This window comes from Pseudonaja textilis, chromosome 16, assembly GCF_049901715.1.
Source record: "Pseudonaja textilis isolate UNSWEBS1 chromosome 16, rPseTex1.2, whole genome shotgun sequence".
Classification (NCBI taxonomy): Eukaryota; Metazoa; Chordata; class Lepidosauria; order Squamata; family Elapidae; genus Pseudonaja; species Pseudonaja textilis.
The window spans coordinates 8,049,534-8,074,388 of NC_142005.1; the positions used below are offsets into that span (position 1 = coordinate 8,049,534).

Sequence of the window (24,855 nt, forward strand, 5' to 3'; positions counted from 1 at the left end):
GCGTTGCTGCGGCCGCGGGGGCCATCCCGAGGGCGGTGGGACGCCCTCCTCCCTCCCAGCCCGCGCCGCCCCCTTGCCTTGGGGACCCCCCGCTCGGCCGGCCGCCGCCGCCGCCGCCGCGATGGAGCCCCGGGCGAGGAGCCTCCGCCGAGGGGGGAGACCCCTGCCCGCCGCTGCCGCCTTCCTCCTCCTCCTCCTCTTCCTCCTCCTCCTCCTCCTCGGGGTCGCCCCCACCCGGGCAGCCCGGCGCGAGTTGCAAGGTGAGGAGGGGGCGACCGGTTGCAAACCCACCCGGGGGTGGGTGGGGGGGAAGAATTGGGGCTGGGGGTCCAGGCGGACTTCGCGGGAGAAGCAGCAGCGGAGAGATTAGCACCCCCTCCCCGTGGGGGTGGGCTGCCTGGGGGTTGGGGGGCGAGAGAGAGAGAGACCCTTCCCCTCGCTTGGCTCTTTGGAGGGAGGGGAGGGCAAAAAAAAAAAACGCCGCTGCCCCCATCTTGCAGGCGGAAAGACTGAGGCTGAGCCGGGCGGAGCAAGCGGGGGGGAAATGGGGAGGGGGGCTTAGGAGTAATCGGGGAAGGAAGCGAGGCAGCGAAAGGCGAACTTAGTTTGAGCGCGGGGCAGCTGGAGAAACCCTCTTATCTTTTTTTTCCCCCCTCCTTTCTTTCTTTTTCTTCCTTCCTTTCTTCTCTCCGTCTCTCTTTCTCCTCCCTCCCTTTCTTCCATCTTTTCGCCTCCCTCCCTCCCTCCTTCCGTTCCTTCCGTTCCTTCCTTCCTTCCTTCCTTCCCTTTCTCTCTCTTTCTCCTCCCTCCCTCCCTTTCTTCCATCTTTTTGCCTCCTTCCCTCTCTCCTTCTGTTCCTTCCTTCCTTCCCTTTCTCTCTCTTTCTCCTCCCTCCCTCCCTTTCTTCCTTCTTTTTGCCTCCCTCTCTCCCTCCCTCCCTTTTCCTTCCTTCCTTCCTTCCTTCCTTCCCTTTCTCTCTCTCTCTCCTCCCTCCCTCCCTTTCTTCCAACTTTTTGCCTCCCTACCTCCGTTCCTGCCTTTCTTCCCTTTCTCTCTCTTTCTCCTCCTTCCTTCCATCTCTTTTTCTTCCTTTCTCCTGTCCATGCTTCCCTTCTTCCTTCCCACCATCTCCCTTCTTTCTGCCTCCCCTCCCTCCCTTCCTTTTCCTTCCTTCCTTCCTCTCCCTTACCTTCCCTCCTTTTTTCTCTTCCTTTCTCTCTCTTTCTGGTTCCTTCTCTTTTCCTTCCCTCCTTCTTTTCCTTCCTTCCTTCCTTCCTTCCTTCCTTCCTTCCTTCCTTCCTCTCCCCTCCCTCCTTTTTATCTTCCTTTGTCTCTCTTTCTCCTTCCTTCTCTTTTCCTTCCTTCCTTCCTTCCTTCCTTCCTTCCTTCCTTCCTTCCTTCCTTCCTTCTCTTTTCTTCCTTCCTTCCTTCCCCTCCCCTCCCTCCTTTTTTCCTCTTCCTTTCTCTTTCTCCTTCCTTCCCTTCTCCCTCCTTCCCTCCTTCCTCTTCCTCCCCTCCTTTCTCTCTCCCCCCTCTCCCCCTTAACTGCCCACGTCTAACATTCAGGGATTCTAGGATCAAGGAAAAGAAAGAATGAATTCGCTTTTGTGGCATTTTAATACGGTAGCAATACTGGGAAGCCAAAAAGGAAAGTTTTATTGGATCGTTTGTGGTGAAGTAGCAAAAAGATGTCCAACCCCCCAAAAATAATAAAAATAAATGAATTTTCATGTCCAATTAATAGGTTGCTCCTGGTGGGTTCCCCCTCGCGGGGAAAAGTAAAACCACATCTGGTGTTAATTTTTGGCAAGGAGAAATAGGCAGGGCTGGTATCAGTTCCTAGCCAGCTGGTTTCAAAGTTTTCCAGCACTTTAACACGGATATTTTAAAACCTCAGAGGCCCCGTTTGGTCATTTTCCTCCAAGAACGCGCTCTTAAAAATCCAGCCTCAGCCGGGGTGTTTCCTTCCCTTTGTGGTACTTCAAGGCTGGGCTTCAAATTAGAACTTTTTTCTCTGGAGAAGCACCCTTCATTCAAATAATTTAAAGAAAATGTTTTTCTGGTGATGTCAAGGCACCCCCCAAAAAAGGAAAAACACCAAATTTAACCTATTGAGAGCCTCTCTCTCTTTCTCTCTCTCTCTCTCTCTCTCTCTCTCTCTCTCTCTATCTATATATATATATATGGATCTTTGGTTGTTCGGGTTTTCTCCCGCGGAAGATTCGAAGTATCTAGGCAACGTTTCGATGAAGTCTCATTCATCATCTTCAGGCTTCTGTCTTCGGCTCTGTGCTTCTCAGAGTGATGTGAGATTGCAGCTGCTTCTTCCTCACATCACTCAATCTCACATCACTCTGAGAAGCACAGAGCCGAAGACAGAAGCCTGAAGATGATGAATGAGACTTCATCGAAACGTTGCTCAGATACTTCGAATCTTACGCGGAGATAACCCGAACAACCAAAGATCCACATACAAATACCCGCGAGAACCTCAGAAAACAAATATATATATATTAATCGTCTTGCTCTCCAACCTTTTTGCTTAAGTTCCACCTTGGAAGATGTCAAATTTAAGAATTTAAGAACTGCATCCTTCGGTGGGAAGACTTCCAGGATGGGGGTTGCATAGATGACCTCTAGGTTCTTCACACGGAGGTAAACTTGACTCTCTTTGCAACTCACTCCCATATTTTTTTTCCCCCTTCCCTAGTTATTGACCTCCTGACCGTCACCGAAACTCGACAGATGACCAATGTTGCAAACAAAATCCGGACGGAGGTTTTATCTGTCCATGATATGTACCTTTTATCGACTTTTCACCTGCCCCCCAAACAAGGGGGGGCCCTCTTTGGCCTTTACTACAAGAAGGATAACAGCCGTTGGTTTGAAGTCTCTGTGGTTGGCAAGACGAATAAAGGTGAGAGAGAGAGAGAAAGAAAGAGGAAGGAAGGTAGAAAGGAAGAAGGAGGGAGGAGGGAGGGAGGAAGAGAAAGGAAGGAAGACAGAAAGAAAGAGAGGAAGGGAGGAAGTCAGAAAGAAAGAAACAAAGAGGAAGGGAGGAAGAAAGGAAGAGAAAGGAAAGAGGAAGGCGGAAGAAAGACAGAAAGAAAGAGAAAGGGAGGAAGAAAGGAAGGAAGAGGAAGGAAGCCAGAAAAGAAAAAAGGGAGGAAGGTAGAAAGGAAGAAATGAAGGAAGACAGAAAGAAAGAGAAAGGAGAACAGAAGCTTCCAGTGCTAACCTAGATCGGCTGGGATACCATTCTTGTCGGATGGAAAATTTGCTTTTTGACATTAAAAACCCTTGAAACCTGCTTTCTGCTCTGCATGGTGGTTTGTGGTTTGTGTGCAAATCTGCAACTTTTCAAAGCGGCTGAGATTCGGCTGCCTAACAATTATCTGAAGCATTTAAGGAATGCACTGCTTTCCCTCCTCCCTTTCTGCTAGCAACGAAAAAAGACCAAAGGAGAATGTTTTTAGTTGACATGTGACCTGCAATCCATCTCCTGTCTTCCCCTCGTGCACAGTCCTCATCCGATACCTACGTGCCGACGGGAAACTCCACTCGGTCAACTTGCAGAATTCCAACCTGTCGGATGGACGCAGCCACACGCTCCTCCTGAGGGTTGGCGGCCTGAAGGCCAGCAGCCTGTCCTTGGAACTGTACGTGGATTGCAAGCTGCTGGACTCCCATAAGGGGCTGCCTGAAATGGCATCGATTGACCAGGAAAAAAACGAAGCCATCGAAGTGAGAACAGGACAGAAAACATATATTCGGATGCAGGTGAGAACACAGCCTATCCTCCTACCACAGTCGGTGCAATAGAGCGTATCAATCCAGGCAGGAAAATAATAGCATAAGTTCAACATCTCCGCAGTGAAAATCCAGTCCAGGAAACCTCTATTTCACCAGGAATTTTTATTTTTCCAATCGAGCGTGCAGGCGGTGGGGAAAAACACAAGCAGGATATGTGTCTTTCCACTGATGGCTGTTCTTCCTCTCCTGATATTTTAGGGGTCTCTAGAATCGCTCAAACTGATCCTCGGAGGGTCTCTCGGCCGCATTGGAGCCTTGAGCGAGTGTCCATTTCAAGAGGACGAATCCATGCAGAACACGGGTAAGTTGACAATCCAAAAAAAAAAAAAAAGTCCCTCCTTGGGGTGGGATTTCAGAAAACCAGCAGGGCGCTTGGTTCTCAATCGATTAATCAGAATAGAGCTGGAAGGGACCTTGGAGGTCTTCTAGTCCAACCCCCTGTTTAAGCAGGAGACGGAGACTCAGCCTATAACATATCAGACAAGGTTAGTTTCCACCCATTGCTTCTTGTCCTGCCCTCAGGTGCTTTGGAAAATAGCTTGACTCCCTCTTCTTTGGGGCAGCCCCTGAGATATTGGAAGACTGCTCTCCTGTCTCCCCTGGTTCTTCTCTTCCCTAGACTAGCCATGCCCGGTTCCTGCAACCGTTCATCGTATGTTTAATCCTCCAGTCCCCAATCATCTTTGTTGCTCTTCTCTGCACTTTTTCTAGAGACTCAACATCTTTTTCAGTGATTGCATAACCTCTGTAGATGCCATGTGCTAAATAGATAGATAGGTGTGAGAAAGAATAGAAAGAAAGAAAGGGAAAAAAAGAGAGAAAAGAAGGAAGGAAGAAAAAGAAAGGAAGGTAGAAATGAAATGAAACAAAAGAAAGAACAAAGAAGGAAGGAAGACGAAAGAAAGAGGAAGGAAGGAAGATAGAAATGAAATGAAACAAAAGAAAGAAAGAAATAGAAAAAAAAGAAGGAAGGAAGAAAAAGAAGAAGGAAGGTAGAAATGAAATGGAAAGAAAGAAAGAAAGAAAGAAAGAAAGAAAGAAAGAAAGAAAGAAAGAAAGAAAGAAAGAAAGAAAGAAAACTGAGTAGAGGCCCTGATTTCTAACAGAGTCCCATTTTCGGTGAGTTGTTTGATTCTTTGAAAACTTGCTCTCATGTTTTTTTATTCTTCCACCCTTCTCTCTCTCTCTCTCTTTTCTTTTTTCTTTTTCAGTATCCAACGTGATCAATTCTCTCTTTGGTGAGTTCAAAGACAGACGGGGTCTTGAGCTAGATAAGAATGTGGCCGAAAAGCAGAATTAACAAGGGTTGTTGTTTTTTTCCTTGTTACACCTTTGTGCGACAGGCGAACAAAACCAAGGCCCTTGTACGGCAACTCACCCTTTTCAACCAAATTCTGATGGAACTTCAAGAGGACGTGCGAGATCAGGTATAATTGGAGGGTTAAGAAGAACGGCACAAGGCCCCCCCTGACTTACGACCACAAAATGAGCCCCCGAGGTCTGTTACTAAGCAAGACACTTTTGAAATCAGTTTTGCTCTTTTACGACCTTTCTTGGCCCAGGCGTTAAGTGAATCCCTGCCATTGATAAGTTAGGAACCCGGTTGTTAAGCGAATCTGGCTCCCCCGTGGACTCGGCTCGTCAGAAAAAGGGCATCGCGTGATCCCAGGACATAAATATGAATCCGTTGTCAAAAAGTCCATTAAGAGTCAAAATACTAAAAAGAACAAGAGATGATGGATAGATAACAGTATACTTCTTAACATGGGATTTGCTTTATTAAGGGTTAGGAAATAGAGGTAGAGAATAAAAATTGGGAAAAGGTTATTTTGTATATGCCAAATAATATAATATATTATAATTACTATCTCTATGTAAATGTTAGAAGTTGAAAGATTATTATCATGTTGTTAGGATTCCGGCGGTCACCCCAATTCAATCATGAATCTTGAGCCAAACTTCCAAAATTTCAAAAAGGATTTATTGGGAATTAACATGTCAGCACTGCCTGGGTGTAGCCGACTCTGAAACAGATAATTCATTGTCACCCTTTAACCCAGTTCACTAAGCATTTAGGTATGTCCAAGAAAAAAAAAACTATAACTAAAATTATAAAAATAAATAAATAAATATGAATCCGTTGCCAAGGGTCTGAATTTTGAACACGGGGACCCGGCCACGGTCATAACTGTGAAAAACTGATCCTTTTTTTCAGGGCCATTGTCACTTTGGGTCATTAAATGAACGGTTGTAAGTCGGAGGCTATCTGTATTCATTCCCAAAGGAACAAAAGTAGTAATTTCTGGTTAAATGGCAGCTTAGCACACATCAGGAAGTCTTTTCATCTGGTATTTATTTATCCTAATCCTGTATTGCACAGGAAAAGTCTGATTTCGGCGATCCGGAGCAAACGTAATTTCTAACGTTGGATTTTCCCCATTACCAGGGAGAGCTTCCTTGTGGAGTATTGTAAAGCCGTTACCATGGCAACTCCATAACGCTGTGCAGTAGAAGCCATTTTAAGGCAGTACGGTAGAAGCCATTTGAAGTCACAACAGGCTGTATCTTAAGAACACACACACCCCGAGGGGTGTTAGGGGTGAATTACCCCCACGGTATTTGTTTCCAGAGAGTCATCTGTGTACCAAGTTTGGTTGAAATTACTCAAGGAGTTATACACATATTTATATTTATATTTTTCCTTTCTAGGTGAAGGAGATGTCTTTAATACGGAACACCATTATGGAGTGCCAAGTATGTGGTGAGTTGACCCAAGAGGCTTACTGAGATCTTCCAGTACATAGAAGTGGATTTTGCCTCAATAAATGTCCTTAAAATTCAGTTTTTCACCTCCCTTCTTGACTTATAACCATCTGTTTAATGACCGTTCACAGAGATGACGGTAAGTGCTAAAGGGAGGGACTTCAGGACCAACCCTTGAAGTTTAATAAGGCTTGGTTGATAAGACAATCCTCAACTTACAACCATTCATTCAGTGTCCATTCTGCTTGTTTAGTGACACCAACTTCCTGCATGTTAAATCTAACAACCGATGGTTAACAGAGGGCTTTGGAGATTAGTTTTATTCTTGGGGGTTATCTGTCGTTGGCTTTTTTAATATACTAGTAGTCCTCGACTTACAACAGTTCGCTTAATGTCTGTTCAAGGTTACAACAGCACCAGAAAAAGTGACTGAGGACCATTTTTCACAGTTACGACTGTTGTAGCATTCCTGATCAAAATTTAGTTGCTTGGCAGCTGACTCTTATTTATGACGGTTGCAGGGTCCCTGGGGGTGTGTGTGTGTCATGTTTTGTGACCTAATGAGCAAAGTCAGTGGGGAAGCCAGATTCACTTAACAACCATGTTTCTCAGTGCATGGTTCACTTAACAACCGTGGCAAGAAAGTTCGTAAAATGTAGACAAATTCCATCATTGTCTCACTCAACAAGAGAAAATTTGAGCTCCGTTGTGGCCGTAAGTTGAGTAAAAAGCTCGGTAAGGCATGGCTTCAGGCTTCTTGAGGACTAGAACCTTGCCAGATCATCGTGTACCATTCGAGTTATTATTCCAACCTGCAGTGAATTGAAACCTCCCTTCCCGTAGGGTTTCACGAACACCGATCCCGTTGTAACCCGAACCCGTGTTTCGCCGGGGTCGACTGCATGGAGACCTACGAATATCCGGGGTATCGTTGCGGGCCCTGTCCTCCTGGTTTTGAAGGCAACGGCACCCATTGTGCTGATATCAACGAGGTAAAAGATATGTCAACTCAAAAAATATTTCTCTGGCCTTTTAGAGTAGCGGTTGCCAACCGGTGGGCCACGGCCCACTGGCGGTCCGCGAGAAAATTTTGGTGGGCCCCAGAGAAATCTCACCCCCCCCCAAAAGCAATTAATCCAGGCTGCGCAGAAACACAAGGCCCGTGGGAAACCTCCCCGCCCACTTACTCCTTACCCGGCAAACTTGCCTGCTAAATTGCTATTTTTCCTTTTTCCGACCATCAGCTGTTCTGCTGTGCCAGGAGATTTAGATTAGCTAGGAAACAGGAAATGGTTGGATTTCTTGCTTTCTAGCTGATCTTTAGATCTTTGGCTCCGCTTTTAACCAGAGCCGAACCTCCTTTAGGACTGAAGCAATGCAGACTCGGCTAGCCGATGGCGGAAACACAGATCTCTAAATGAGGGTCAAGGGTGACAGGGAATTATGTGTCTCAGAGTCAGCTGCACCCAGGGAGCAGCAGAATGTTCACTCCTAATAAATGATTTAAAAAAAAAAACTCCGAGAGATTTGGCTAGAGACTCATGATTTGAATAGGGGTGGATTGTCAGAACCCTGACAAGATTTTTGGCTCCTGTGATTTGGTCTCGTCCTATCACCGCATCTCTTTTGATTTGAGAGAGAAGATATATAGTTATATATTGATGATAGATAGATAAAGATAAGTAGAGAGAAACGATAGATAGATAGAGATGATAGATAGAGATAGATGGATAGATAGATAGATAGATAGAGATGATAGATAGATAGATAGATAGATAGATAGATAGATAGATAGATAGATAGATAGATGATAGATAGATAGATAGATAGATAGATAGATAGATAGATAGATAGATATAGATGACAGAGAGAGAGAGAGAGAGAGAGAGAGAGAGAGAGATGACTCTGACTCTGGATGAATATCTTTTCTTTTATGTACACTGAGAGCATTTGCACCAAGAAAAATGCCTTGTGTTTCCAACCACAATTGGCCAATAAAGAATTCTATTTTATTCTAGAGAGATAGAGAGATATAGATATAGGTAGATGAGAGAGAGGGAGAGATGATAGATAGATAGATAGATAGATAGATAGATAGATAGATAGATAGATAGATAGATAGATAGATAGATTATTTATTTATTTCCATAGAAGTGATGTTTTTTTAATGCAGGTTAGTATTTTTGTTAAATATAGATGGGAAACACACCTTGTTCTTTTCATGTTTTTCGCCTGACTGCAGTGTTTGTTTGCGAACCCGTGTTTTGCCGGCTCCAAGTGCCTCAACATCGCGCCCGGGTTTCATTGTGAGCCGTGTCCACCTGGCTACAAGGGGAACCTTGTCACCGGAGTTGGGGCCGATTACGCCAAAGCCAGCAAACAGGCGAGTAACTTAAATCCCCGTTGAAATTTAAATATTTTCTGGTTTTCTATTCCAATTTATTTTGTGCTATGCCTTATGCGGGTAAATCAATCCTCGCCTTAACGATCACAATGGAGGCCAACGTTTTGTGGCTGAGTGCTTAAGGACGCTTTGCTCCTCATTTTATGACTTTCCTTGCCACCGTTGTTAAGCAAATTGCTGCCATTTTCATTTCCCACCGCTGGTTTTTCCTTGCAAAAAAACTGACCTCGGGACGCTGCAACTGTCATAAGTCCAAGCATCTAAATTTTCATCACCTGACCATAGGGATGTTGCAACGGTCGTAAGTGTGAAAAACAGTTGTAAGTCACTTCTTCCAGTGCTGTTGTAACTTTGCTTGTCGGATCACAGCGCCGTCGTAACATGAGGATTGCCTCCGTTATCCGCTCCAAGGCTACCTGGCTAACTGATCTCTGTTTTCCCCAGATTTGCACGGACATTGATGAGTGCAACGATGGGAACAATGGAGGTTGTGACCCCAATGCCATTTGCACCAACACGGTGGTGAGTAGCTCCGTCCAGGAAAAGCAGGGAGGGGGCTAACCATAAGTGTGAGTCCAGGAAGGAGGAAATTCACCCAATTCCAATCTGACCCCAGTCTGATAATATTCAATTCCATGCAGGGAAAAAAAATTGGAAAAATTCCATTTCAAACACCTTGTACAAAATCTAAAATGAGAATTAAAGACTCTGTGTAAACATTGTAATCAGCTAGATTTAAATGCAGGTTCTTTGTGTTTTTTTATTTATATTTATACTTTTTTTAAATATACATAAGCACTGTATTAAATAAACAGTGTATTGTCTGGGCCTTTTAAAATAGTAATAATATAATAATTGTGATTCATTTTTAAATATTTAGTTGACTGAGTTTCATGTTTAATGAATAATAATAAGTTTTATTTATTTATAGTAATATTCCTCCCACTTTCAATTTCTACTTTTATTATCTAACCATTAGTAAAACAAATCCCACGTTAAAAATATTCTGTATCTTCTTTATCCTTTATCTTTAAGGTTAACCTATCCATTTCGGCACACTCTAGTAATTTTTTAAATTATATTTTCATCTGGGGTGGTGGATTCCCTCATGTTTCCAAAATTATGCAAATACAATTCTCTCTGCTCTCGAAACATGTAATTTTAAATACTAGCTCAAAACCCATGCTTTGCTACAAAACTATGCGATCAGGCTTAGTTTTTTGGGAGGAAAATAAGGGGAAAAAATTCTGCCTCTGCCTACCAGCATCCATTGACCTGGCTAGCGTCCTGTCAGTGTGTGAGAGAGTGGAGAAGCTGCTTGGAAACTGAAAGAGTATTTGCTGTGTTAACAAGGAGGAGACAGCAAGGAGCCTGGGCGTGGCTTAGCTCAACTGTTCTGGACTAAAGCTGCTTGCTGCTGTGAAATTGAAACTGAAATTTCTCTCCTCTGCTTGTGTTTTGCATTGGGAAGAGATTTCTTTTCAGGTGAGGAAGGGGAGTAGAACTCCTTAGCATCAGAGCGTGTTAATAATAATAATAATAATAATAATAATAATAATAATAATAATAATAATAATAATATAGGAAATACTCTAAATGCTCTGATGGTCATTTGGAAAAATCCTTTCTTAGTGAGCCCCTAGAACCTATGTGCCAAATTTCAGGTTTGTAGGTTTTACGGTTCTGGAGATTTTGTGATGATGCGTGAGGGGCATATTTCGCTTTTATATAGATAGATACATTCCCTTAATTGTATTTTTCTGGCAGAATACCTAACAAAACTATTTCTGGCTTAAAATCTATACGCTGCTTTGTCATTTTTTCCTAAACGTGTATGTATTTTCATTCCCCCGCCAAAATTTTTTTGCCTTTGAGCAAGGCCCTTGGGGTTTTCTAATTTAAAAAGGAAAATATACTCAAAATGTCTATTTTAGGAGATTCTCAAGTGTTCAAAGGACACTAACTCTTGGAAGTCTTTTGACAGCCTGACAAGGTAGAAGGATTCCATGAAACCCATCATGCTGGGCAGGTTTCGGCCTCCTTCATTTCACTGGCATTTCCCCCCCCACACACTTTTTTTAGGGGTCTTTCAAATGTGGGCCGTGTAAATCCGGTTTCGTGGAGAAGGAACCGGGCAGCTGTACCCCCCAGAAAGCGTGCGAAAGTCCGAGCCACAATCCTTGTGACATCAACGGATACTGCCTCTTTGAACGCAACGGAGATGTTTCCTGTTCGGTAAAAATCCTCCTGTTCTTTCCTAGGTTTGGGTGGAAGGCCAGCGGCTAGGTGCAGCGGTGGGATTCAGCCGGTTCACACCAGTTCACTAGAACCGGTTGTTAAATTTCCGAGCGGTTTGGTGAACCGGTTGTTGGAAGAAATCACGAGAGCAGAGAACCGGTGGCTAGATGATTTCAATCCCCACCACTGGCTAGGTGGGAGGCGAAGGTAGACTGCTCTTAACGATGGAGGCTCCATTGAGCAGTTCGAGCCATTTGGAGGGTAGGAGGAGCTGATGCGTCCTTCTTCCGGTGTTTCCCGGGAAAACCCTTGTGGGATTTCGGTCTGCACTCTTTAAGAAAAACCGTTTTGTGATTTCAGTCGGCCTCCTTAACAAAAATGATTTTGTGATTTCATTTGGCACCCTTCATAAAAAAAAAAACCATTTTGTGATTTCAGCCTGCAGCCTTAATAAAAATAATTTTTAATTTCAATCGGCACCCTTAATAAAATTGTATTCTGATTTCAGTCGGCACCCTCAATAAAAATCATTTTGTGAGTTCAGTCGGCCTCCTTAATCAAAAATGATTTTGTGATTTCATTTTGCACCCTTAATAAAATCACTTTATGATTTCAGTCTGGACCCTTAATAAAAATAATTTTTAATTTCAGTTGGCACCCTTAATAAAATCATGATTTCAAGCAGCGCCCTTAATAAAAACCATTTTGTGATATCGATCATCATCCTTAATTTTTAAAAATCATTTTGTGGTTCCAACCTTCATCCTTAATTTAAAAAAAAAAACATTCTGGGATTTCCATTGGCCTCCTTAATTAAATCATGCTGCAATTGTCAGCTTTGCAAGGCATATACTACGTGAAGTTGGGAGAGGGGCGATGTCAATTGAGTAGTTCTAAGTAGACAAAATAAAATTATTGTCTTAGTTCAAGGTTATTAAGGGTAGCGCAGCAGAGGAAAAGGATCTTACACTGGGACAGATCATGATTGGCCCATGTGATGTGATGATGGTTAAAAAGGGGATGGATTGTAGTTTGGGACATTGTGGGAAGTCCGGTAAACTTTTAGTTTTGAGATTCCACAGATGTGCCAGGTGCTATTCTAATAAAGGTACTTTTGAGATTATGCCTGTCTCGGAGTTACTGATTGGGAAGGAGGTTTTTTGCTGGAACGCTGACAGCGATTTCCATTGGCCTCCTTAATAAAATTGTTGGTTTCTTCCCCTTCACCTTTCTAGTGCAACGTAGGTTGGGCCGGCAACGGAAATGTGTGCGGCCGGGACACCGATATTGACGGCTATCCGGACGAGCCCTTGCCCTGCATTGACAACAACAAGCATTGTGCGCAGGTAAAACAGGGAAAGTGCAGAGAAGAGCGACTAAGGGACTGAAGGCTCAAACATAGGGAGAATGGTTGCAGGAATAGGGGATGTCTGTTTTTCCGTAAAAATAACGGAAGTGATGAAACGGGCCTAGTTTTTGGCCTGCAAAGCCTGCGGAAGCCTTCCCTAAGCCTCTGAAGACCGAAAAAGGCCTCAAACTGGCCGAAAATCAACTGTGAGGTGCAGTGCAGGTAAGGGGGTGGGTAGAGGTGGGTAGGGATTGTGCTTGCATGGGTAAGGGGTGTGGTGGGGGCGCGCATTGCCTTCTGGGTGCCAGCACGCGAGCATGACCATGTAACCGCACGCACGTTTTTTTGGCACAGGATCCCCAAAAGGTTAGCCACCACTGTTATAGGCCAAGGTCTCCTGCTTGGGGGTGGTGGTTTAGACCTCCTGAGCAGGGGGTTAGACTAGAAGACCTCCAAGGTTCCTTCCGACTCTTGTTCTTCTGTGATTCTCACTCCAGAAGGCAAGACAAGAAGGCAACGGACGGAGACTAATCTAAGAGAGAAGCAACCTAAGAACTAAGAAGGCCTTTCCTGACAATTAGAACAATTTAACCAGAAGATGTGGGTGCTCCATCACTGGAGGCTTTTAAGGGCAGCTATTTTGTCTGAAATGATATTGAGTTTCCTGCTTGAGCGGCGGGGTAGACTAGAGGATCTCTAAGGTCCCTTCCAGCTCTATTCGGATTCATTGGTTTCAGCACCTTGGACAACGCCTACACTTTACTCTTCTGTTACTTTAAACAATAACAGAATACAACTTCAAGGACCGGTTTTTATATTTTTATATTTATATTTATATTTATATTTATATTTATATATATAGATCTTTGGTTATTCGGGTTTTCTCCCGCGTAAGATTGGCAGTATCTAGGCTTTCGGGAGAAAACCCGAATAACCAAAGATCCACATACAAATACCCGCGAGAACCTCAGAAAACACACACACACATATATATATATAAACACTTCAAGGACTGTTTAATATTTTGTCCCATTTCTTAATAGGACAACTGCCGATTGACCCCTAACTCAGGACAGGAAGATGCGGATAATGACGGCATTGGAGACCAGTGTGACGATGACGCCGACGGGGACGGGATCAAGAACGTGGAGGTACACCAAAAATTCAACGCCCAATAACAACCCCATGTCTTGGAGGGACAATTGCGCAGCCAGCCCTACCTCATTTCACAGAGAGCTGGCTATTTCTAAGGATGTTTTCAGGCTCCCCAGAGCCCCCCAACCCCCATTGAAAATAATATGGATTGGAGGAGGGGTTACAGATTTGTGGGGTTATTTTGGGGAAAGAGCTGTCAGAGCGTTCACCGCATGACTACTATTGTGAGATGAGCCAGAAGCGAAACACAGCGACAGGAGATCTAGACGTTTAACAATGGTTTGTATACAAGACCTATACATGGTAGGCAAATACCTGGCAAGCAATCAATCTTCTTAACTCTGCACAGAGAACTCTACAATTGAGACAGGACCCAAGGAGAGAGAAACATGTCCTCTAATGGCTGCCTTTATGTAAAAACACCTCTTAAAGTGGTATTGGCTTCTGTGGACCCATGCATAGTCTTAAAAGGGCAATACCAATGCTGATTCATCTTCATTGCATCAGCCTCACGTAGCATCAGTCTTACATTGCATTAGCTTTACAGCTGCTGGTGAGCTCTGAAATCTCAATACCTCAATATGCTCCCCTGATTCTTGGCACATAAGACCAAAGATTTGAGGCATAGATTCGTTTTAAGGCACGGTGTAGAATTGCCCCTTTGCCTTCTGGGAAATAGAGTTTGGTCTATCCTAAGGGTCTCCACCTTGGCGGATTTAAGACCTGTGGGCCTCAACTCCCAAAATTCCCCAGCCAGGCCTCCAAGTTTGGTGGCTTTACGACTTATTGACTTCAACTGCCAAGGATACAAGAGCCGACATTAAATGAGACCATGAGACACGCGCCCCTGTCTTATTCTACAGGATAACTGTCGTCTCCTCCCCAACAAAGACCAGCAGAATTCGGACCCAGATTCATTCGGAGATGCTTGTGACAATTGTCCCAACGTTCCGAACAATGACCAAAAGGACACCGACCAAAACGGGGAAGGGGATGCGTGCGACAACGACATCGATGGGGATGGTAAGGCCGTCGACGTCCAGCAGCTCAAAGGAAGGGTTGATCCATTCAAGGATTTAATCTTCTAACTGAAGAGTCTTTGGTGCTCTCTGAGCTTGGCTGAGAGAGCAAATCCCTCCCTCTTCTAGCACTGATGATGTTACCTAGTTGGGTCATGAAATGTCTGCAAGGAAACAACCAAGCTCAGAGAGCATCAAGGATCGCAGTTTTCTTCCTCCTTTTCCTCCTCCTCCTCCTCCTCCTCCTCCTCCTCCTCCTCCTCCTCCTCCTCTTCAAACCCCACTCCCTACTAGCACTGGTGATGTTACCTTGTTCGTTAATGAAACATCTGCAAGGTAAACACCAAAGAACCCCCGAGTACTTTCCCAAAGTCCCTTTTTTCAGTGTGCCGTTGTAACATTGGACACTAAATGAATGGTCGTAAGTCAAGGGGGGGTGCCCAAATAAACTCGGCTGATTGATTGATTCATTCAGCCGACCCAACAGACTCTGGGTGCTGTACTGTGCTGAAAAAGGTGCTTTCCTTGCGGGAAGATTCAATGTGCTTTGATTTGCACATTTTCTTGCCAGGGAAGTACATGTGTAGAGTTTGCTATGAGCAAGGAGGACAATATGTCGAAAAAGACTTGGAGACGGGGAGACCGAAGTGGAAGAAGCTGTGCTAACTCCAGTTCTCCCTCTTTAGGGATTCCCAATGGGCTGGACAATTGTCCTAAGGTACCCAACCCACTGCAAACAGACCGTGATGAAGATGGTGTTGGAGACGCTTGTGACAGCTGTCCAGAACTTAGCAATCCAACTCAGGTTTGATCCTCCAGGAAGTAACGAGACATGTAGACCGATATTTATCTTGGCATTGGGGGATTCGGGGTGTTGTAATACCGTAAAACCTGGGGAACCTCAAAAGCTGGTCTCTCCCAAATGTTACACTGTCTAGAAAGGCCAGGCAAGGGAGGGCAAGGGGTGGGGCCAACCAGCGATGGGACAGGGAGCCTGAAGAGCCACATGTTGCTCTGGAGCCGTAGATTGCCAACACCTGGTCTAGATGCTTGTTCACCTGACATCCCGGTCTCTTCCAGACAGACATCGACAGTGATCTGGTGGGAGACGCTTGCGACACGAACGAGGACAGGTAACAACAAACCAGATTTGAACAAAAATACAAATCCCGTTTTAAAAACAGGCTCTATCCCTTCCAGATGACAACTTACAATAAAACGAAGTTTGAGGGATTTTTGTGTGTGTGTATGTGTGTGTCAAGGTTTTGATGGCCTATAAACCAGCATTTGACTGGAAGCGCAACATTATCAAAAAGATAGAAGGCCAAACATTGTGGCTTGGAAACATTTGAAAGGAACTGGTGAGGAAAAAGTTAAATGGAGAGAGAGGATGAATGCTCTTAAGTCTTCGTCAAGGAGCATGGGATTTGTAGTCCCAAACCTCGGCAGGACACCAGGCTGCCACTGGTGGCTCTTATGACAGAGGTCTTAAAAATACTGCCATTTTAGGTATACCGGTAGAACCGCAGCTGTGCTAAATATATATTGCTGACCGCAAGGTCACAAGCAAAACAATAAATGGCAATAGCTGGCAGGTTAACATCACTTCTTAGAGATAAACAGTCCAGGCTGGGTCTGACAAGGGAGGAAAGAACAAGAGTTAAACCTCCATCGACCAACATGAAGCAAAAACAACTGAGTTAATTACAGGTGGGAGGCAGTTGGAACGGCTTATTACACGTGCAAAGGCGTAGATCTTTGTAATCGTAGCTTAATCCTCTGACGATGTCAACAGAGGCTGATGGAAGCTTAGTAAGTAAATATAATTGTAGTTCTGGAGATTGCAAGGTGTCTGTTTCTTCTCTTACACACACACACGCACGCACGCACACACACAATGTTTTTTCATTGGAGGGAAGAAACTTGCTTAATTCTTACCGCTTCCCTCATGTCTCCACCAGAGACGGCGATGGCCACCAGGACACCAAAGACAACTGTGTGGAAATTCCTAATAGCTCGCAGCTGGATTCAGATAATGACGGGCAGGGCGATGACTGTGATAATGACGATGACAATGATGGGATCCCTGACTACCTGCCTCCTGGTCCCGACAACTGCCGCCTGATTGCTAATCCCAACCAGAAAGATGTCGACGGTAATTATCCCTGTGGGAAGTAAGGAGATTTTATTTTTTTTCCCCCAGAGAGCTTCTTGGTTTTATATCTGATTCTGGGCTGATTCCTGTCCTGTAATAGTTTTGGCAGTCCTCGACTTTCGTCCACAATCAGTCTCCGCGGGGCAGTTCTGCGAGTTTCGTTCGGTTTTACGAGCTTTCTTGCCAATGTGGCTCTGTGTATCACTGCCGCTGTGTAGTTGGTCACATGGTTGTTAAGTGAAAACCTAGCTTCCCCATTGACTCTGTGTGTCAGAAGAACGCCAAAGGGGATCATGTGACCCCGGAGCACTGCGACCATCCTAAATATGAGTCAGTTGTCATGCTTCCGAATTTCGATTCCGTGACCATGGGAAAGTTGCAATGGTCGTGTGAAAAACGGTCCCAAGTCACTTTTTTCAATTGTAACTTTGAACAACCACTAAAAGAACGGAGAAGGGAGCAACGTGGTTTGCGTGGTTTACGGGGGAGGAAAGGGCCCTGATCCCCTTCATTAGCCACAGCTGGAAATGAGAGTTTAAAAGAGATACATGCTGAGTGCGGCAGCTGCTGCAAGCAAACGTTGAGTTTATCTTGTGTTGACTTTGGTTATCCGTGTTCCTGGCGTCTTCCCAACCGTGTTGAGTTGTTGCTGTGCCTTCACATCTGGAATTCTTGCTCCTGCCCTACCAAACTCATTTCTGCAGTTTGGCTTGTTTGGACTTTAAGTGACAGTTTGTGTTGACCATGTTTTGGACTTGATTTTCTGCAGTCAAAAGCTGTTTCTGGGAGTGTTTTTCTCCAGCCAGAAGGTAACCAGGACATTGGGGGCAAAGTTGGCAATAATAAAGGGACTTTTATTGGTTATCTGACTACGTTGCCTTTGTGCCACGCCCTCAGGTCATCATGGATATATAGAAGTAGGCCTCAATTTATGACGGGTCATCATATTTCATCCACACGGTTGTGTTTCCTACTAACCGTGGTTAAAAACTGAGGTCTTTCCAGCTTCATGGGAAGAGCCAATTTAAATAAATGTGTAACTCGGAGAGAACTGGACTTATTTTTTTCTTTCTTCGTGCAGAGCAAACTTAGTTTACACCTGAGTAACACCTTTGGCGAATGAGTTCACACATGCTTATTGACCTCCATAGGCAACGGTGTGGGAGACGCCTGCGAGGAGGATTTTGACAACGACACGGTGGCCGATCCGATAGACGTCTGTCCGGAGAGTTCTGAAGTGACGCTGACTGACTTCCGGGCCTATCAGACAGTCATCTTGGACCCTGAGGGAGATGCTCAAATTGACCCCAACTGGGTGGTCCTTAACCAGGTACAACGAGTCGAAAAATGGAAGCGCATCCATCAGGCAACCCATTCTGAAGTTGCTGAGATGATCAAAGCGATGGAGGATCCATTAAAACAATTCCGCCCTCTCTCTTTTTCGCTCTCTCTCTCTGATCGTTGAATTTTATTTTCAGGGTATGGAAATTGTCCAAACCATGAACAGCGATCCCGGCTTGGCTGTCGGTAAGCAGATTGATGTTAGCTTGTTTGCTTTGGGTTGCATCAGAAGGATCCAGATCCCGAAAAAGTCCTTCGACAATACAGATAGCGGCGGTTTTTGCAGTTACGACAACGCCGAACGAGTAACTTTGCAACTGGTTGACCTTCACAGGACTATAAAGCAGAAGGAAAATTATACCCCCAGTTGTGGTTTGAATAGAGAATAGTGAAATATTCGGGTGAATAATGGCCAGGTTGCTGGTTCTGATTGTCGCTAAACGAGGACAGCCTGTAATGCGTTTCTTGCTGAGTGTGAAAATGAAAGTGAAACTGAAAGTAAATAATGATTCTAGTTCCTCTCTTTCATTCCTGATCCCTGGTCCCAATTGTCACTAAAGGAGGACCGCCGGTAATGAGTTCGTTGGCCGATTGGGAAAGTGAAAGTGAAAGTAAATAGCCATTCCAGCTCCTCTCTTTCCCTCCTGACCCCTGGGTCCCAACTGTCACTAAATGAGGAATGCCTCGAGCGAATTCCTCGGGGTGAAAGTGAAACCCAAAGTGAAAATTGTTGGTCCCAATTGCCACTTCAATGAAGACGGCCTGTAATACATTCCTTGTTCATCGAGAAAGCGAAAGCGAAACTAAATCATGATTCCAGCTCCTCTTTTTGGTTCCTGACCTCTTTTAACCTTACTCCTGTGGGGCAGGATACACGGCATTCAACGGGGTGGATTTTGAAGGCACTTTCCACGTCAACACCATGACCGATGACGATTACGCCGGCTTTATCTTCGCCTACCAAGACAGCGCCAGTTTTTACGTGGTCATGTGGAAGCAAACCGAACAGACCTACTGGCAGGCCACGCCCTTCCGGGCTGTGGCTGAGTCCAGCCTCCAGCTCAAGGTGAGTGATAATTCCCCCAGTTTGGCATGAAAATGTGTGTGTGTAACCCAAAGGTCATCTAGCTTTACCCGCTCCGGAAAGAATCTCTCTGCATGAGGGCTTTTTTTCCTTCCAAACTCTCAGCATGATTAATTAGCAACTATTTTGAATCACTTCAAAATTCAAGCCAAGATGAATACGAACCCTTTTATGGAGTAGCGCATTGGCCTAGAGCTGACGTTCTTGCCTCACAATCGAGTTCGATCCTACGAAGAGGCTGATATTTCTCTTTCGAGGCACAATGAGAATATTATCTGCTGAACAAAACTCCTCATTGGTGACAGGAAAGGCATCCGGCCAGTAAAAACTTAGCTCCATTTAGTTGCTCTGACTCCACCCTTCAAGGGATTACAGGCTCATTAAATGACGGGGGTGGCAGGGGGAAGAACCCTTTTATGACCCAATTCAAAGCCCTGCTCAATACAGGTAGTCCTTGACCTACGACCGTATTCGAATCTAAAATTTCCATTGCTAAGTGAGACGTTAGGTGAGTTGCGCCTCATTTTATGGCACTTTGTGCTCCTGTTGTTAAGTTAGCTTATGGTCGTTGAGTGAATCTGGTTCCCCGTTGACGTTGCTTGCTGGAAGGTCGAAAAGGGGGAAATCACGTGACCGTCATAACTACGAGTCATTGCAGCAATTGGCCTAAGGATGAAAAAGGGTCATCTGTCACATTGAATTTTACACACCCTAAATCTGCAAAAGTTGGAAAGACGGGGGGAAAAAATAATTTGTTTTTCTCTTGGCTAAACTGACGCTTCGAATGCAAATATTGTTGGTTTTTCTCGTCCCCGGCAGGCGGTAAAATCGGAAACGGGGCCCGGTGAATATCTACGCAATGCCTTGTGGCACACGGGCCACACTCCCGGCCACGTCAAGCTTCTGTGGAAAGATCCTCGCAACGTAGGATGGAAAGATAAAACCTCTTACCGCTGGCGTCTCTTGCACAGACCCCAAGTGGGGTACATCCGGTGAGAATAATTCTGCCTTTCATTTGCAATTCCTCGCTCGAGGGCAGCCAAACTGCACACAGCAGGTTTCCCTCCCCCCACCACAAAAAACCCCCAAAACCAAGCTTTTCGTTTAGTGTCCTGCACAGACACTAATGGAGTTTTCCAACCCCACTTAATGGCCAAATGTTTTTTTCTTGCACCCAGAACACCTCAATTTGTGGCCAGATGTTTCTTCTGCACCTATAAAACTCCAATTCATGGCTAAACGTTCCTTTTGCATCCAGAAAACCCTAATTCATGGCCAAATGTTTCTTTGGCATCCAGGAAACCTCAATTCATGGCTAAATGTTTCTTCTGCATCCCAGGAAACCGCAATTTGTGGCTAAGTGTTTCTTTGGCATCCAGAAAACCCTAATTCACAGCCAAATGTTCCTTATCCCTCCAGAAAAACCCCAATTCATGGCCAAATGTTTCTTTGGCATCCAGGAAACCTCAATTCATGGCTAAATGTTCCTTCTGCATCAAGGAAACCCCAATTCATAGCCCAATGTTTTTTCTTGCACCCAGAACATCTCAATTTGTGGCCAAATGTTTCTTCTGCACCTATAAAACTCCAATTCATGGCTAAACGTTCCTTTTGCATCCAGAAAACCCCAATTCGCGGCCAAATTGTTCCTTTTGCATCCAAAAACACCCCCCCCCCCCAATTAATAGCCAAATCTCCTTATCATTTCGATAAACCCTGGCTTATTCGGAGGTAAGCAAACCCAGGCAAATTTTTACAGAGGCCATAAAACAAGATGACTTTTTTCCTCCCCCTTTTTCTTTTTTTTTTTTTTGAGAAACGCAGAGCGGAAAGCCAGAGATGGTGCCCCCCACCCAACCCACCCCCCAAATATCCTCGCCAGCCACTTCTGAGTTTTCACTTCCAACTTGGCACCAAACTCAGCCGCCTTCCCTCTTTTAAGCCCAGGCTGCTGGTCCCACCGTCAACAATTTTGGCCGGTTTTCTCTCTCTCTCTCTCTCATTCTCACACCCACCCCTTTTCTCTCTTCCACCAAGCCCGCCCCCTCCCAAACCTCCCCACATCCATAGGGGGGCCCCCAGAGGGCATTGTCTAGTTGTCATAGCAATCCCATGCGCTGGGAATGCACTAATGCGCTTCAAAAGCTCGGACAATGCCGGAAAGGTCAGAGCAGGGCAGGCAAAAGAGAAAAAAAGGAAGAATGAACAAGGCTGGGAATTTGAGACAATCCCACCCACCCCCCTCTTTCTCCCCCCCTCCCCTTGCTTAGCCAGACTGTGGGGGTGGGGAGAAAAGGAGGGGAGGAGCATTGAATTTCTCCCCTCCCCTCCCCTCCCGCGAGAAAGTACCCTGCAAAAAATTCCAAAATAAAATGGAATAAAATGGATACCGGGCCGGAACATCTCCTGATTTCGAAGTGCAATTAGTAGCCAGACTCAAAACCGGTTATTTGGGTTTTGTTTGGTGCCCCGAGGAGGTCAGACCCCTTGTGGCTTTCTAAACCCCAATTGATGGCTTAATGTTCCTTCTGCATTCCCCCCCAAAACTGCAATTGATGGCTAAGGATTCGTTCTGCATCCAGAAAACCCCAATTGATGGCTAAATGGTTCTTCGGTATCTCCAAACCCCCATTGATGGCCAAGTGTTCCTTCTGCCTCTCCCAAAACCCCAATTGATGGCTAAATATTCCTTCTGCCTGTGGAAAACCCCAATGGATGGGCAAGTGTTGTTTCCTTCTGCGTCGGGCACTGGACAGAAGCCACCCTAACCATTGCTTCCTTCCCATTTCTCCTTCTCCAGGGTGCTGCTCTACGAAGGACCCCAGCTGGTGGCTGATTCCGGGGTCGTCATCGACACATCCATGAGGGGAGGGCGCCTCGGCGTCTTCTGTTTTTCTCAGGAGAACATCATTTGGTCCAACCTGCAATATCGGTGCAACGGTGAGCGGTTTGGTGCGAATCGGACGGGTTTGGGGGTGGGGCTAGATGACCTCACAGCCCCCCCCCTTCCGGCCCTTTCGTTCCATGATCCTCTGGGGTTGGACTGGAGGAACTTGCAAGTCTCCTTTCTTCCGTTCTAGGATCCTGTTCAAGTTAAAGGTTTCTCTCCTGGGAGAGGGTTGGGCTGGATGACCTCTAGGTCCCCTCCAACCCCATGGTCCTATATTCTATAGAACTAAGCTTCTTGAGGACAATGAACCAGTGGAACAGCTTGCCACCAGGAGTTGTGGGTGTTCCATCCCTGGAGGCTTTTGAGAAAAGACTGGACAGTCACTTGTCTGTAATGGGATATGTTGTCCTGCTTGAGCAGGGGGTGGACTACAAGACCTCCAAGGTCCCTTCCAGCTTTCATTCTATTCTATTCTATTCTATTCTATTCTATTCTATTTTATTCTACTATTATTTATTCTATTCTATTCTTTCCCTATTCTATCTTTATTCTATTCTTTCTTTATTCTATTCTTTCTTTATTCTATTCTTTCTCTATTCTATTCTATCTTTATCCTATCCTATTCTGTTCTTTCTTCATTCTATTTTATTCTATTCTACTATTTATTCTATTCTTTTCTTTATTGTATTCTGTTCTTTTTTATTCTATTCTATTCTTTCTTTATTCTATTCTATCTGTCTTCTATTCTTCATTCTATTTTATTCTATTTTACTATTTATTCTATTCTATTCTTTATTCTACTCTGTTCTTTTTTATTTTCTATTCTTTCTCTATTCTATTCTTTCTTTATTCTATTTTATTCTATTCTATTCTATTCTATCTTCTCTTCTCTTCTCTTCTCTTCTCTTCTCTTCTCTTCTCTTCTTTTCTCTTCTCTTCTCTTCTCTAGTCCAGCCCAGTCCAGTCCAGTCCAGTTAGTCTAGTCTAGTCTACTTTCCATTCCATTCCATTCCATTCCATTCCATTCCATTCCATTCCATTCTAATTATTTTCTGCCTCCATCACCAAGCCTCAAAATTATTCTCTCTCCCTTTCTAGATACGGTTCCCGTTGACTTCGAACCCTACCGGAGGATTTTGCTAGAACAGCGTTAAAAACACACAAACGACACCCCCCCAAGGATTTCGAAGAGGGGTTTCACCACCACCTGATCCACCTGTTGAAGAGCCACCCAATTCTACGCTGGATCGAACAAAAACCCTGCAAACCAGCCACGCTTGGGCGGGCGTGCAAAAGGGCGCAGAAGTCTAAAAGCCCCCCTCCCCCCCCGAATGAGACAACATTGGGGGGGGGTCTCTACGGATTTGATTTGGGGGTTGTTGTTAGGGGCAACTTCCTTTCCTTCATCCCTCCATAAAATCTTTTTTTTAAAAAAAAAATATCTGCACCTTGTCATATTTTGGGGACCCAGGCGTGATTAAATGCATTTTAATAGGGGAGAGATTAGTAGAATAGAAATTGGGATTTCGAGATATATATTTTTTATTTATTTTTATTTATATATTTATATATTATTTATCACATTTGTGATTTTTTTTTAAAGGACGAAGGGTGGGATTAAAAAGAGGGCTTCTTGGTCAAATGATCCCCATTTTTTTTTTTAAACCATTTGATAACCCCCAGAAGGTGTTTTCTCGCCGTTGATAAATCTAATTTTGGGGGAATTCTTCTTTTGCTCAAAGTTAACAGATAATAGATAATCAGAGTTGGACGGGACCTTATAGATCATCTAGTCCAACCCCCCTCTCCCAAGCGGAAGACCCTATACCATTTCTGACAAATGGCAGTCCAATCTCATCTTGAAAGACTCCAATGATGAAGCTCCCACAACTTCTGAAGGCAACTTCTGTTCCATCGGTTGATTGCTCTCATTGTCAGAAAATTCCTCCTTATTTCCAGGTTGAATCTCTCCTGGATCAGTTTCCATCCATTCTTCCCTGTCTGGCCTTCAGGTACTTTAGAAAATAGTTTGACCCCCCCTTCCTCCTCTCTGGGGCAGCCCCTCAAATATTGGAAGATGCTCTCCTGTCTCCCCTGGTCCTTCTCTTCCCTAGACTAGCCAGGCCCGGTTCCTGCAACTGTCCGTCGTATGTTTGAGCCTCCAGTCCCTTCATCCTCCTGGTTGCTCTTCTCTGCACTTTTTCTAGAGTCTCAACCTCTTGTTTATAGTGTGGTGACCAAAACTGGATGCAGGACTCGAGGTGTGGCCTTACTAAGGCTTTACAGAGGGGTAGTAGTCCCTCCCTTGATCTCAATTGTATCCCTCTGTTAATGCAATTTAGGATTACATTGGCTTTTTTAGCTACACACTCCTATTTAGCTGGTTTTCCACTAAGACGCCAAGATCCCTCTCCCAGTTCCTGCTATTAAGCCTGGTTTCACCCCAGTCTATCAAGTTTTTTTTAGGAAGTTTGCCTTCACCAGTTCAAAAATCCCAGATCAGAGAGATTTGAACCAGAAACCAGATTAGGCATTTTACTTGCATTTTGCAATCTGGGTTTGGAAGCATTTTGAACCTGGGATGGGAATGTCCTCTACATAATCAAAATATCTGAATTTTGCTGCTTTTAAATCCTTGCTTTTAA

The 24,855-nt window shown here is 44.7% G+C and overlaps 1 protein-coding gene across 1 annotated transcript; it reads left to right on the forward strand.

Annotated features, from left to right (window-relative positions):
* The first annotated feature begins 11 nt into the window (after positions 1–11).
* Positions 12–23,651, forward strand: THBS3 (thrombospondin 3). The gene is made up of 23 exons (XM_087914159.1): positions 12–260; positions 2,711–2,917; positions 3,524–3,780; positions 4,012–4,114; positions 5,025–5,056; positions 5,163–5,240; positions 6,523–6,574; positions 7,420–7,568; positions 8,819–8,959; positions 9,425–9,502; positions 11,063–11,215; positions 12,454–12,564; positions 13,610–13,717; positions 14,585–14,744; positions 15,427–15,545; positions 15,821–15,873; positions 16,702–16,895; positions 18,047–18,225; positions 18,374–18,422; positions 19,106–19,302; positions 20,140–20,312; positions 22,121–22,260; positions 23,309–23,651. Exons 1-23 carry the CDS (start codon positions 122–124, stop codon positions 23,362–23,364), a joined length of 2,928 nt encoding a protein of 975 aa, XP_087770285.1. The 5' UTR covers positions 12–121; the 3' UTR covers positions 23,365–23,651.
* Positions 23,652–24,855: the final 1,204 nt, after the last annotated feature.